Source organism: Salvelinus alpinus, chromosome 21 (genome assembly GCF_045679555.1).
Source record: "Salvelinus alpinus chromosome 21, SLU_Salpinus.1, whole genome shotgun sequence".
Taxonomy (NCBI): domain Eukaryota; kingdom Metazoa; phylum Chordata; class Actinopteri; order Salmoniformes; family Salmonidae; genus Salvelinus; species Salvelinus alpinus.
This window is the reverse complement of record NC_092106.1, coordinates 35,502,586-35,516,762: the sequence shown is the minus strand read 5'-3', so window position 1 is coordinate 35,516,762 and position 14,177 is coordinate 35,502,586. Positions and strand designations below refer to the sequence as shown.

The 14,177-nt window shown below is 41.6% G+C and overlaps 1 protein-coding gene across 3 annotated transcripts in view; it reads left to right on the top strand.

Moving 5' to 3' along the window:
* Positions 1 to 14,177, top strand: part of LOC139548284 (roundabout homolog 1-like) — a 407,179-nt gene that overhangs the window by 355,481 nt on the left and 37,521 nt on the right. For all 3 annotated transcript variants that reach the window (XM_071357866.1, XM_071357867.1, XM_071357868.1), the window contains 2 exons: positions 820 to 846; positions 11,152 to 11,194. In XM_071357866.1, coding sequence (XP_071213967.1) covers positions 820 to 846; positions 11,152 to 11,194 — 70 coding nt within the window. The remainder of the gene's footprint in view (positions 1 to 819; positions 847 to 11,151; positions 11,195 to 14,177) is intronic.

The window sequence follows — 14,177 nt, the reverse complement described above, 5'->3', positions numbered from 1 at the left end:
GTGAAAGTTGGACTTCTGGGGCAGTAAGATGGCACATTTCATTAGAATGTTACACACTAAACCACACAGACACACTGTAAAAAATATCTGGGGTGAATTGAAATAGACTCAAAAAACCACCAAGATGTACTTAATACAAATGTATTAAATTCATTTCAATGATTTTATCTCCAAAAATTAAGGATCAATACAACTTAATCTGTTTCTTAAAATGTAGGTATATTTTATAAGAGGATAACCAACTATAGAGAAAATCAAGTGATTGAACTAATTTGAAGTCTGTTTTTTATCTCCTTGCAATCTCCTATCTTGCCACAGTGGCTCTGTTTTTAGAGGATTGTGGGTAATTCAACATGTTTAGATTGCATGATAATTTTACAACCCATTCCCACAACTTTTAATAGTAGAGGGAAACACAGTATCCTGCAATGTTGGCTGTAAAACCGCCAGTTAATGCTGGTGAATTGAGCACTGTGCTCAACAATGCCTCTCAAAATGGGTTAAACAGGCAAGTGATCAGATGCATAAATAAATGATTAAGTGGTGTTATAACATAGTGTCATGTTTCAAAACATCCTCAGGATGATGTGTTTCAGCACTCTAGTAAAGTTAAGGTTTCGTCTCCTTCAAGTTGGTGGCAGCATAGTTGCCACTAGTCTTGGTGTCACAAAGCACTTCACTTTAACAGCGTGGAGTGAAGAGAACACTGTTGTGTGTAGCTCATTGGATTCAAGAGAAATATATGTGTTGCTATTTTATGTTATGTTAATGGTGTTTTTCTCCTCTTTCCCCTTCGCGTGCCTCTGCTTGGACCTACAGTGCCATCCTTTACCTTCACTCCTACAGGTAAGAACTTTGATAATGCTTGACTCAATTCCATTGCATGTTCTCTATAAAATCTCATAACGGTCAATTTATCCACCTTTCAATGCAAGACTGCACTCACTGAGTTACACACAGCTGGCCTGAACAGGCCTAGCAGTCATTCTAGTCAGTCAGTCAGAAGACACACTCTTTGGTTAAAAGTACACAGCCACCAGAAAGAGAGCAGTGAGGTTTATGGTTCTACAAAGTGGTGTAGGTAATGCGTTCAGAGGTAAACGCTTAAAGAGGAACGAGCCGTGCCGTGCCATCCGTGCTACTAAGAAGCTGTTAAAACTAGCGGGGACTTGATCAAAAGGCTGCTGCTGCCCTCCTCTCTGCCTCTGATAGGATTTAGGATGATGACACATGGTCAGTCACATGGACCAATCAGACAGAGCTGTGGACACGGTGTGATGATGTGGAGGCCCATCTCTCTCAGTTCAATTCAATTTAAGGGCTTTATTGGAATGGGAAACATATGTTAACATTGTCAAAGCAAGTGAAGTAGATAATGAACAAAAGTTAAATAAACAATAAAAAGTAACAGTAAACATCACACTCACAAAAGTTCCAAAATAATAAAGACATTTCAACATTTCAAATGTCATATTATGTGCAAATAGTTAAAGTACAAAAGGGAAAATAAATCAACATAAATATGGGTTGTATTTACTATGGTGTTTGTTCTTTACTGGTTGACCTTTTCTTGTGGCAACAGGTCACAAAACTTGCTGCTGTGATGCACACTGTGGTATTTCACCCAGTAGATATGGGAGTATATCAAAATTGGATTTGTTTTCGAATTCTTTGTGGGTCTGTGTAATCTGAGGGAAATATGTGTCTTTAATATGGTCATACATTTGGTAGGAGGTTAGGAAGTGCAGCTCAGTTTCCACATCGTTTTGTGGGAAGTGTGCACATAGCCTGTCTCCTCTTGAGAGCCAGGTCTGCCTACGGCGGCCTTTCTCAATAGCAAGGCTTGGGTTTGGGTCAGTCACAGTGGTCAGGTATTCTGCTACTGTGTACTCTCTGTTTAGGGCCAAAAAGCATTCTAGTTTGCTCAGTTCTTTTGTAAATTCTTTCCAATGTGTCAAGTAATTATCTTTTGTTTTCTAATGATTTGGTTTTGTCTAATTGTGTTGCTGTCCTGAGGCTCTGTGGGGTCTGTTTATGTTTGTGAACAGAGCCCCAGGACCAGCCTGCTTAGGGGGCTCTTCTCCAGATTCATCTCTCGGTGGGTGATGGCTTTGTTATGGAATCGCTTCCTTTTAGGTGGTTGTAGAATTTAACGGCTCTTTTCTGGATTTTGATAATTAGCTGTTATCGGCCTAATTCTGCCCTGCTTGCATTATTTGGTGGTTTAACGTTGTACACAGAGGATATTCTGTATGCAGAGTCTCAATTTGGTGTTTGTCCCATTTTGTTAGTTCTTGGTTGGTGAGCGGACCCCAGACCTCACAACCATGATGGGCAATGGGTTCTATAAATGATTCAAGTATTTTTAGCCAGATCCTAATTGGTATTTGGAATTTTATGTTCCTTTTGATGACATAAAAGGCCCTTCTTACCTTGTCTCTCAGCTCGATCACAGCTTTGTGTAAGTTAACTCAGCCTAAACATCAGTGCCACAGATATGTATAGTTTATTGTGTGCCCTAGGGCAATGGTGTCTAGATGGAATTTGTGTTCGTGGTCCTGGCAACTGGACCTCTCTCTCTCATATATATATATATACAGTATATACAGTGGGGAGAACAAGTATTTGATACACTGCCGATTTTGCAGGTTTTCCTACTTACAAAGCATGTAGAGGTCTGTAATTTGTATCATAGGTACACTTCAACTGTGAGAGACGGAATCTAAAACAAAAATCCAGAAAATCACATTGTATGATTTTTAAGTAATTCATTTGCATTTTATTGCATGACATAAGTATTTGATACATCAGAGAAGCAGAACTTAATATTTGGTACAGAAACCTTTGTTTGCAATTACAGAGATCATACGTTTCCTGTAGTTCTTGACCAGGTTTGCACACACTGCAGCAGGGATTTTGGCCCACTCCTCCATACAGACCTTCTCCAGATCCTTCAGGTTTCGGGGCTGTCGCTGGGCAATACGGACTTTCAGCTCCCTCCAAAGATTTTCTATTGGGTTCAGGTCTGGAGACTGGCTAGGCCACTCCAGGACCTTGAGATGCTTCTTACGGAGCCACTCCTTAGTTGCCCTGGCTGTGTGTTTTGGGTTGTTGTCATGCTGGAAGACCCAGCCACGACCCATCTTCAATGCTCTTACTGAGGGAAGGAGGTTGTTGGCCAAGATCTCACGATACATGGCCCCATCCATCCTCCCCTCAATACGGTGCAGTCGTCCTGTCCCCTTTGCAGAAAAGCATCCCCAAAGAATTATGTTTCCACCTCCATGCTTCACGGTTGGGATGGTGTTCTTGGGGTTGTACTCATCCTTCTTCTTCCTCCAAACACGGTGAGTGGAGTTTAGACCAAAAAGCTCAATTTTTGTCTCATCAGACCACATGACCTTCTCCCATTCCTCCTTTGGATCATCCAGATGGTCATTGGCAAACTTCAGACGGGCCTAGACATGCGCTGGCTTGAGCAGGGGGACCTTGCGTGCACTGCAGGATTTTAATCCATGACGGCGTAGTGTGTTACTAATGGTTTTCTTTGAGACTGTGGTCCCAGCTCTCTTCAGGTCATTGACCAGGTCCTGCCGTGTAGTTCTGGGCTGATCCCTCACCTTCCTCATGATCATTGATGCCCCACGAGGTGAGATCTTGCATGGAGCCCCAGACCGAGGATGATTGACCGTCATCTTGAACTTCTTCCATTTTCTAATAATTGCGCCAACAGTTGTTGACTTCTCACCAAGCTGCTTGCCTATTGTCCTGTAGCCCATCCCAGCCTTGTGCAGGTCTACAATTTTATCCCTGATGTCCTTACACAGCTCTCTGGTCTTGGCCATTGCGGAGATGTTGGCGTCTGTTTGATTGAGTGTGTGGACAGGTGTCTTTTATACAGGTAACGAGTTCAAACAGGTGCAGTTAACACAGGTAATGAGTGGAGAACAGGAGGGCTTCTTAAAGAAAAACTAACAGGTCTGTGAGAGCCGGAATTCTTACTGGTTGGTAGGTGATCAAATACTTATGTCATGCAATAAAATGCAAATTAATTATTAGAAAATCATACAATGTAATTTTCTGGATTTTTGTTTTAGATTCCGTCTCTCACAGTTGAAGTGTACCTATGATAAAAATGACAGACCTCTACATGCTTTGTAAGTAGGAAAACCTGCAAAATCGGCAGTGTATCAAATACTTGTTCTCCCCACTGTATATATATACACCTGTGCTAATCCTTGTAAATCAGAGAGAGAGGGAGAGAAGAAAAGAGAGAAGAAGAGAGCGAGAGGGGGAGTTATGTGAATCTTGTGGTCGTGGTGACTAATCCCATCTGTGCAGAGCAGAGGCTTTATCTAAACTGGGAGAGTTGTTTTTCTCCTCCTCGTCAGCCACGGGGCTTTACTTTTAATGCTGCAATCTTGATTTTTGAACCGCTGGACCGCTTTCAGGTGAAACCTATTTAGTCAGCTGGTTATTTTTGGCCAGTTTCTTAATGCTGAGGTTAGAGTAGCTTCTTCTTTACGTTTATAATCCTAGAAGCTGCCTTGGCACTGAATGTAAAGGCAGGATCTTGTCAGTGTTAATCTTCCGCTAGATGTTGATTTGAGAGGCATTACATTTTGCGTCGTGGAATTCCTGAATGGTCTCTTTCTAGAACCCGACACCCTCAGCACACCGGGGGGAAAACACCTACCTGGAGGTGACAGCATTCCCTCCCCCATATGCCCCCCTAGACACAACTACGACAACATAACCAACAAAAACGGGTCACAAGTCCTGCAGCTCTATCGGAATGCTGGGTATGTACATAGTCAATGGTAGGCTTCGAGGGGACTCCTATGGTAGGTACACCTATAGTTCTTCTCTTGGCAATAGTACTGTAGACTACTTTATCACTGACCTCAACCCAGACAGAGTCTCTTGGAGTGTTCACAGTCAGTCCACTGACACTTCTGATCACATCAGATCACTGAAAAATCACACTCTACTTGAACAGAGCTATGTTCAATCATGAGGCATCAAAACCAAAGCAACTGAATAATATTAAGAAATGCTATAGATGGAAGGAAAATAGTATGGAAATCTACCGAAAAACAATTAGGCCAGAACAAATGCAATCCCTTCTAGACAATTTCCTGGACGAAAGGTTTCACTGTAATAGTGAAGGTGTAAACTTGGCAGTAGAAGACCTAAACAATATATTTGACCTATCAGCTTCCTTATCAAATCTATACATGTCAAGCAGACAACCTAAGAAAATTAACAACAATGGAAAATGGTTTGATGAAATACAAAAATCTTAGAAAGACATTGAGAAACCTATCCAAATAAAAACATAGAGACCCAGAAAACCTGAGCCTTCACTAAGGTGAATCCCTAAAACAATACAGAAATACACTACGGAAAAAGAAGGAAGAGCACATCAGAAATCAGCTCAATGTAATTGAAGAATCCGTAGAATCTAACCACTTCTGGGAAAATTGGAAAACAAACAGCAACAAAAAGAGTTATCTATCCAAAACGGAGATGAAGAACAAACAGTAAAAAACATATACAGTGGTTCCTCCTTTAAAAGTTGCGAGCTTACACCGCGGACTTAGAGGTACCCAGTGTCACGGCTTCATTGCTCCAGACCACCACAAGGGGGAGTTAGAGCACCCATTATGCATTTGGGTCCCAAGGTTTTTATATGACCAATCATATCGAGTGGTTCCAATGACGAATTTGACGCAGGCCACATGTCCCCGGTGACTTCAGCAAAGATGGCTGACAAAACATTACGGGGAAGCAAATGTATGTAGTTATAACGTCATAACAAGTCAAGTAAAAAAATTACAATTGAGAGGAATATGTCAGTTAACGTAGAGACAAACGATTGTGCATATATTTTTGTTGTTTAGTTAACCTCTCTGGGATATGCCAATAGCCAGGGAAAATGTAGAGCGCCAAATTCAAAAAAATGATATAAAATCAAACTTTCATTAAATCACACATATAAGATACCAAATTAAAGCTACACTCGTTGTGAATCCAGCCAACATGTCAGATTTCAAAAAGGCATATTTCAACCGTGCAGGCGCAACACAAAACGCAGAAATAAAATATAAATCATGTCTTACCTTTGACGAATTTCTTTTGTTGGCACTCCAATATGTCCCATAAACATCACAAATGGTCCTTTTGTTCGATTAATTCCGTCCATATATGTCCAAAATGTCCATTTATTTGGCGCGTTTGATCCAGAAAAAAACAGCTTCCAATTTGCGCAACGTCACTACAAAATATCTCAAAAATTACCTCTAAACTTTGCCAAAACATTTCAAACTACTTTTGTAATACAACTTAAGGTATTAGTAAACGTTAATAATCGATCAAATTGAAGACGTGTCTATCTGTTTTCAATACAGGATGACAACAAACTAACGATACTTTTCTAGTCTTGCGCAACTCTCAAACAGTACACATAACATTACACTGATTCCAGATTGCCGTTCTTCTTCATTGCACAAAGGAATAACCTCAACCTATTTCCAAAGACTGGTGACATCCAGTGGAGGCGGTAGGAACTGCAAACAGGTTGATTAGAAATCTAGTATCCCAATGAAAACTCATTGAACAGACAGTGACCTCAAAAAAAAATAATCTGAATGGTTAGTCCTCGGGGTTTTGCCTGCTACATAAGTTCTGTGATACTCACAGACATGATTCAAACAGTTCAAGAAACTTCAGAGTGTTTTCTATCCAAATCTACTAATAATATGCATATCTTATATTCTGGGGATGAGTAGAAGGAAGTTGAAATTGGGCACGCTATTTATCCAAAAGTGAAAATGCTGCCCCCTATCCTAGAGAAGTTAATTTACGAAAATCGCTATTTAGCAAGTTTTTTTCAGCCATATCCAATACCAGGTGTATCAAACTCATTCATTATAACAAGCAGGTTTTGAAGCCTCAACATTCTAGCCCGAAGTCCAGCACGCTGTCGACTGTGCCCAAATGTATTAATTGGGGTTGGGGCCGATTGTGGCTAAAAACACTTTATCAATTGGAATCTTTAACATGTTGAAAGGTGAAAAAGTATTATCATTAGTTCTTCACAAGCGTAGCAGAATGGTTTGTTAGCTGAACAATAGATTATTCAGCCTTTACTAAAAAATTGTCTAATAGCCGAGCTAGGTGTGAACCTCCCTTCCCCAACTTGAGTTAGGTGTGAACCCCCCCCCAACAAATCATTTTCAGGACTATCTAAAAAATAAAGCAGCAGAGATGCGCAATATGTTTCTAAGAAGAGGTTATTCCCCACAATGTGTGGATGAAGCTCTTAATTTGGCATTGGGGAAAACACGAGATGAACTGCTACAAAAAAGACTCGCTAAAGCTAAAGAACACTCTAGTTTTTACCATTAATCTCAGCAAAAAAAGAAACGTCCTCTCACTGTCAACTGTGTTTATTTTCAGCAAACTTTACATGTGTAAATATTTGTATGAACATAACATTCAACAACTGAGACAAACATTCAACAAACTGAACAAGTTCCACAGACATGTGACTAACAGACATGGAATAATGTGTCCCTGAACAAAGGGGGGGGGGGTCAAAAAAGTAACAGTCAGTATCTGGTGTGGCCACCAGCTGCATTAAGTACTGCAGTGCATCTCCTCCTCATGGACTGCACCAGATATGACAGTTCTTGCTGTGAGATGTTACCACCCTCTTCCACCAAGGCACCTGCAAGTTCCCGAACATTTCTGGGGGGAATGGCCCTAGCCCTCACCTTCCAATCCAACAGCTCCCAGATGTGCTCAATGGGATTGAGATCCAGGCACTTCGCTGGCCATGGCAGAACACTGACATTCCTGTCTTGCAGGAAGTCACGCACAGAACGAGCAGTATGGCTGGTTGCATTGTCATGCTGGAGGGTCATGTCAGGATGAGCCTGCAGGAAGGGTAACACATGAGGGAGGAGGATGTCTTCCCTGTAACGCATAGCATTGAGATTGCCTGCAATGACAATAAGCTCAGTCCGATAATGCTGTGACACACCGCCCCAGACCATGACGGACCCTCCACCTCCAAATCGATCCCGCTCAATAATGCCATCTATTTTGTGAAGTGCACCAGTCCCTCCTGCAGCAAAGCACCCCCACAACATGATGCTGCCACCCCGTGCTTCACAGTTGGGATGGTGTTTTTCAGCTTGCAAGCCTCTCCCTTTTTCCTCCAAACATAATGATGATCGTCATGGCCAAACAGTTCTATTTTTGTTTCATCATACCAGAGAACATTTCTCCAAAAAGCACAATCTTTGTCCCCATGTGCAGTTGCAAACCATAGTCTGGCTTTTTTTTTAGGTTTTGGAGCAGTGGCTTCTTCCTTGCTGAGTGGCCTTTCAGGTTATGTCGATATAGGACTCGTTTTACTGTGGATATAGATACTTTTGTACCTGTTTCCTCCAGCATCTTCACAAGGTCCTTTGCTGTTGTTCTGGGATTGATTTGCACTTTTCGCACCAAAGTACGTTCATCTCTAGGAGACAGAACGTGTCTCCTTCCTGAGCGGTATGACGGCTGTGTGGTCCCATGGTGTTTATACTTGCATAGTATTGTTTGTACAGATGAACATGGTACCTTCATGCATTAGGAAATTGCTCCCAAGGATGAACCAGACTTGTGGAAGTCTACAATTTGTTTTCTGAGGTATTGGCTGATTTCTTTGGATTTTCCCATGATGTTAAGCAAAGAGGCAATGAGTTTGAAGGTAGGCCTTGAAATACATCCACAGTTACACCTCCAATTGACTCAAATGATGTCAATTAGCCTATCAGAAGCTTCTAAAGCCATGACCTCATTTTCTGGAATATTCCAAGCTGTTTAAAGGCACAGTCAACTAAGTGTATGTAAACTTCTGACCCACTGGAATTGTGATACAGTGAGTTACAGTATAAGTGAAATAATCTGTCTGTAAACAATTGTTGGAAAAATTACTTGTGTCATGCACAAAGTGCATGCCAAAACTATAGCCGACTTGCCAAAACTATAGTTTGTTAACAAGAAATTTGTGGAGTGGTTGAAAAACAAGTTTTAATGACTCCAACCTAAGTGTATGTAAACTTCTGACTTAAACTGTATATTTATTTATATATATATATATATTTTATTTTTTATTATATATTATTTTATTATGTATATATATATATATATATATATATGTTAAATTGGCAAAAAACACACATTTCTTTCTATAGGGCCGTGGGTTGAGACAGGGATGCAGCTTAATCCCCACCCTCTTCAACATATATTTCAATAAATTGACAAGGGCAGTAGAACAGACTGCAGCACCTGGACTCACCCTACTAGAATCTGAAGTCAAATGTCTACTGTTTGCTGATGAACTGGTGCTTCTGTCCCCAACCAAGGAGGACCTACAGCAGCACCTAGATCTTCTGCACAGATTCTGTCAGACCTGGGCTCTGACAGTGATTATCAGTAAAACAAAACTAATGGTGTTCCAAAAAAGGTCCATTTGCCAGGACCACGAACACAAGTTCCATCTAGACACTGTAGCCCTAGAGCACACAAAACACTACACATACTGTACCTCGGCATGATCAGCACCACAGGTAACTTCCACAAAGCTGTGAACAATCTGAGAGACAAGGCAACAAGGGCCTTGCATGACAGGAAATGGAACATAAAATTTGACATACCAATTAGGATCTGGCAAAAAATACTTGAATCATATAGAACCTATTGTCGTTTATGGTTGTGAGGTCTGGGGTCTGCTCACCAACCAATAATTCACAAAATGGGACAAACACCAATTTGAGACTCTGCATGCAGAATTCTGCAAAAGTATCCCCCATGTACAACGTAAAACACAAAATAATGCATGCAGAGCAGATTTAGGCCGATACCCGCTAATTATCAAAATCCAGAAAAGAGCCGTTAAATTCTACAACCACCTAAAAGGAAGCAATTGCCAAAAATTGCATAACAAAGACATCACCTACAGAGAGATGAATCTGGAGAAGAGCCCCCTAAGCAAGCTGGTCCTGGGGCTCTGTTCACAAACACAAACAGACCCTACAGCTCCCCTAGACAACAACACAATTAGACCCATCCAAATCATGAGAAAACAAAAAGATAATTACTTGACACATTGGAAAGAATTTACAAAAAAAACAGAGCAAACTAGAATTCTATTTGGCCCTAAACAGAGAGTACACAGTAGCAGAATACTTGACCACTGTGACTGACCCAAAATTGAGGAAATCTTTGACTATGTACAGACTCAGTGAGCCTTGCTATTGAGAAAGGCCATCGTAGGCAGACCTGGCTATCAAGAGAAGACAAGCTATGTGCACTCTGCCCAGAAAAAGAGGTGTAAACTGAGCTGCTCTTCCTAACCTCTTCCTAACCACATATTTCCCTCAGATTACACAGATCCACAAAGAAATCCAAAACAAATCCAATTTTAATAAACTCACATATCTATTGGGTGAAATACTACAGTTTGCCATCACAACAGCAATATTTGTGACCTGTTGCCACAAGAAAAGGGCAATCAGTGAAGAACAAACACCATTGTAAATATAACCTATATTTATGTTTATTTATTTTAATTTAATTGAGAGAGAGTAGAGCAAGAGAGGAGAGAGAGAGAGAGAGACAAATAGGCTCTAAACCTTTCCTCAGAGAAAAGTTTGTAATTAAAGTTTGAGTTTATCTCTCCTTCACACCGGCAGCTTAAAGCTCCATGAAAGAGTCCAACTTCCAGCATGCTGAGCTTCAAACACACGCCAGGCCTGCCAGGAGACCACTGTGCAGCGCCCTAATCCTCTTACACACATACCCTGTCACAGTGACACAGTCTCCACCCATCTACACACGGGATGTAGTACACACACACACACACACACACACACACACACACACACACACACACACACACACACACACACACACACACACACACACACACACACACACACACACACACACACACACACACACACACACACACACACACAGGCTTACAGGAAAGACAAACACACTCCATGTTATTGTGTTTTGATAAGCCTGTTACTCTGATGACGATTGTGATTATGGTGTTCATGTCTGTACCTTTCTCTGTCTCTCTGTTCTCAGTGGCGTACCAGAGAGGGGGAGAGGCTGTCAGCAGTGCTGGAAGGTAAGAATACATGTCTGCTATGAGAGGGAGTGTTGTCTACATGTCTACTAGTAGAGGGAGTGTTGTCTACATGTCTACTAGTAGAGGGAGTGTTGTCTACATGTCTACTATAAGAGGGAGTGTTGTCTACATGTCTCCTATGAGAGGGAGTGTTGTCTACATGTCTACTAGTAGAGGGAGTGTTGTCTACATGTCTACTAGTAGAGGGAGTGTTGTCTACTATAAGAGGGAGTGTTGTCTACATGTCTCCTATGAGAGGGAGTGTTGTCTACATGTCTACTAGTAGAGGGAGTGTTGTCTACATGTCTACTATAAGAGGGAGTGTTGTCTACATGTCTCCTATGAGAGGGAGTGTTGTCTACATGTCTACTAGTAGAGGGATTGTTGTCTACATGTCTACTAGTAGAGGGAGTGTTGTCTACATGTCTACTATGAGAGGGAGTGTTGTCTACTATGAGAGGGAGTGTTGTCTACTATGAGAGGGAGTGTTGTCTACTATGAGAGGGAGTGTTGTCTACTATGATAGGGAGTGTTGTCTACTATGAGAGGGAGTGTTGTCTACTATGAGAGGGAGTGTTGTCTACATGTCTACTGGTAAAGGGAGTGTTGTCTACATGTCTCCTATGAGAGGGAGTGTTGTCTACATGTCTACTAGTAGAGGGATTGTTGTCTACATGTCTACTAGTAGAGGGAAGGTTGTCTATATGTCTACTATGAGAGGGAGTTTTGTCTACATGTCTACTAGTAGAGGGAGTGTTGTCTACATGTCTACTAGTAGAGGGAGTGTTGTCTACATGTCTACTATAAGAGGGAGTGTTGTCTACATGTCTACTAGTAGAGGGAGTGTTGTCTACATGTCTACTATAATAGGGAGTGTTGTCTACATGTCTACTATGAGAGGGAGTGTTGTCTACATGTCTACTATAAGAGGGAGTGTTGTCTACATGTCTACTAGTAGAGGGAGTGTTGTCTACATGTCTACTATAATAGGGAGTGTTGTCTACATGTCTACTATGAGAGGGAGTGGTGTCTACATGTCTGCTATGAGAGGGAGTGTTGTCTACATGTCTACTATAAGCGGGAGTGTTGTCTACATGTCTACTATAAGAGGGAGTGTTGTCTACATGTCTACTAGTAGAGGGAGTGTTGTCTACATGTCTACTATGAGAGGGAGTGTTGTCTACTATGAGAGGGAGTGTTGTCTACTATGAGAGGGAGTGTTGTCTACTATGAGAGGGAGTGTTGTCTACTATGAGAAGGAGTGTTGTCTACTATGAGAGGGAGTGTTGTCTACATGTCTACTAGTAGAGGGAGTGTTGTCTACATGTCTACTATAAGAGGAAGTGTTGTCTACATGTCTCCTATGAGAGGGAGTGTTGTCTACATGTCTACTAGTAGAGGGATTGTTGTCTACATGTCTACTAGTAGAGGGAGTGTTGTCTACATGTCTACTATGAGAGGGAGTGTTGTCTACATGTCTACTAGTAGAGGGAGTGTTGTCTACATGTCTACTATGAGAGGGAGTGTTGTCTACATGTCTACTAGTAGAGGGAGTGTTGTCTACATGTCTACTATAATAGGGAGTGTTGTCTACATGTCTACTATGAGAGGGAGTGTTGTCTACATGTCTGCTATGAGAGGGAGTGTTGTCTACATGTCTACTATAAGAGGGAGTGTTGTCTACATGTCTACTATAAGAGGGAGTGTTGTCTACATGTCTACTATGAGAGGGAGTGTTGTCTACATGTCTGCTATGAGAGGGAGTGTTGTCTACATGTCTACTATAAGAGGGAGTGTTGTCTACATGTCTACTATGAGAGGGAGTGTTGTCTGCTATGAGAGGGAGTGTTGTCTACATGTCTACTATGAGAGGGAGTGTTGTCTACATGTCTGCTATGAGAGGGAGTGTTGTCTACATGTCTACTATAAGAGGGAGTGTTGTCTACATGTCTGCTATGAGAGGGAGTGTTGTCTACATGTCTACTATAAGAGGGAGTGTTGTCTACATGTCTACTATAAGAGGGAGTGTTGTCTACATGTCTACTAGTAGAGGGAGTGTTGTCTACATGTCTACTATGAGAGGGAGTGTTGTCTACTATGAGAGGGAGTGTTGTCTACTATGAGAGGGAGTGTTGTCTACTATGAGAGGGAGTGTTGTCTACTATGAGAGGGAGTGTTGTCTACTATGAGAGGGAGTGTTGTCTACATGTCTACTAGTAGAGGGAGTGTTGTCTACATGTCTACTATAAGAGGTAGTGTTGTCTACATGTCTCCTATGAGAGGGAGTGTTGTCTACATGTCTACTAGTAGAGGGATTGTTGTCTACATGTCTACTAGTAGAGGGAGTGTTGTCTACATGTCTACTATGAGAGGGAGTGTTGTCTACATGTCTGCTATGAGAGGGAGTGTTGTCTACATGTCTACTATAAGAGGGAGTGTTGTCTACTATGAGAGGGAGTGTTGTCTACATGTCTGCTATGAGAGGGAGTGTTGTCTACATGTCTACTATGAGAGGGAGTGTTGTCTACATGTCTGCTATGAGAGGGAGTGTTGTCTACATGTCTACTATAAGAGGGAGTGTTGTCTACATGTCTGCTATGAGAGGGACTGTTGTCTACATGTCTCCTAGTAGAGGGAGTGTTGTCTACATGTCTACTATAAGAGGGAGTGTTGTCTACATGTCTACTATGAGAGGGAGTGTTGTCTACATGTCTCCTAGTAGAGGGAGTGTTGTCTACATGTCTACTATAAGAGGGAGTGTTGTCTACATGTCTACTATGAGAGGGAGTGTTGTCTACATGTCTGCTATGAGAGGGACTGTTGTCTACATTTCTCCTATGAGAGGGAGTGTTGTCTACATGTCTACTAGTAGAGGGAGTGTTGTCTACATGTCTACTAGTAGAGGGAGGGTTGTCTACATGTCTACTATATGAGGGGGTGTTGTCTAAATGTCTACTATGAGAGGGAGTGTTGGCTACATGTC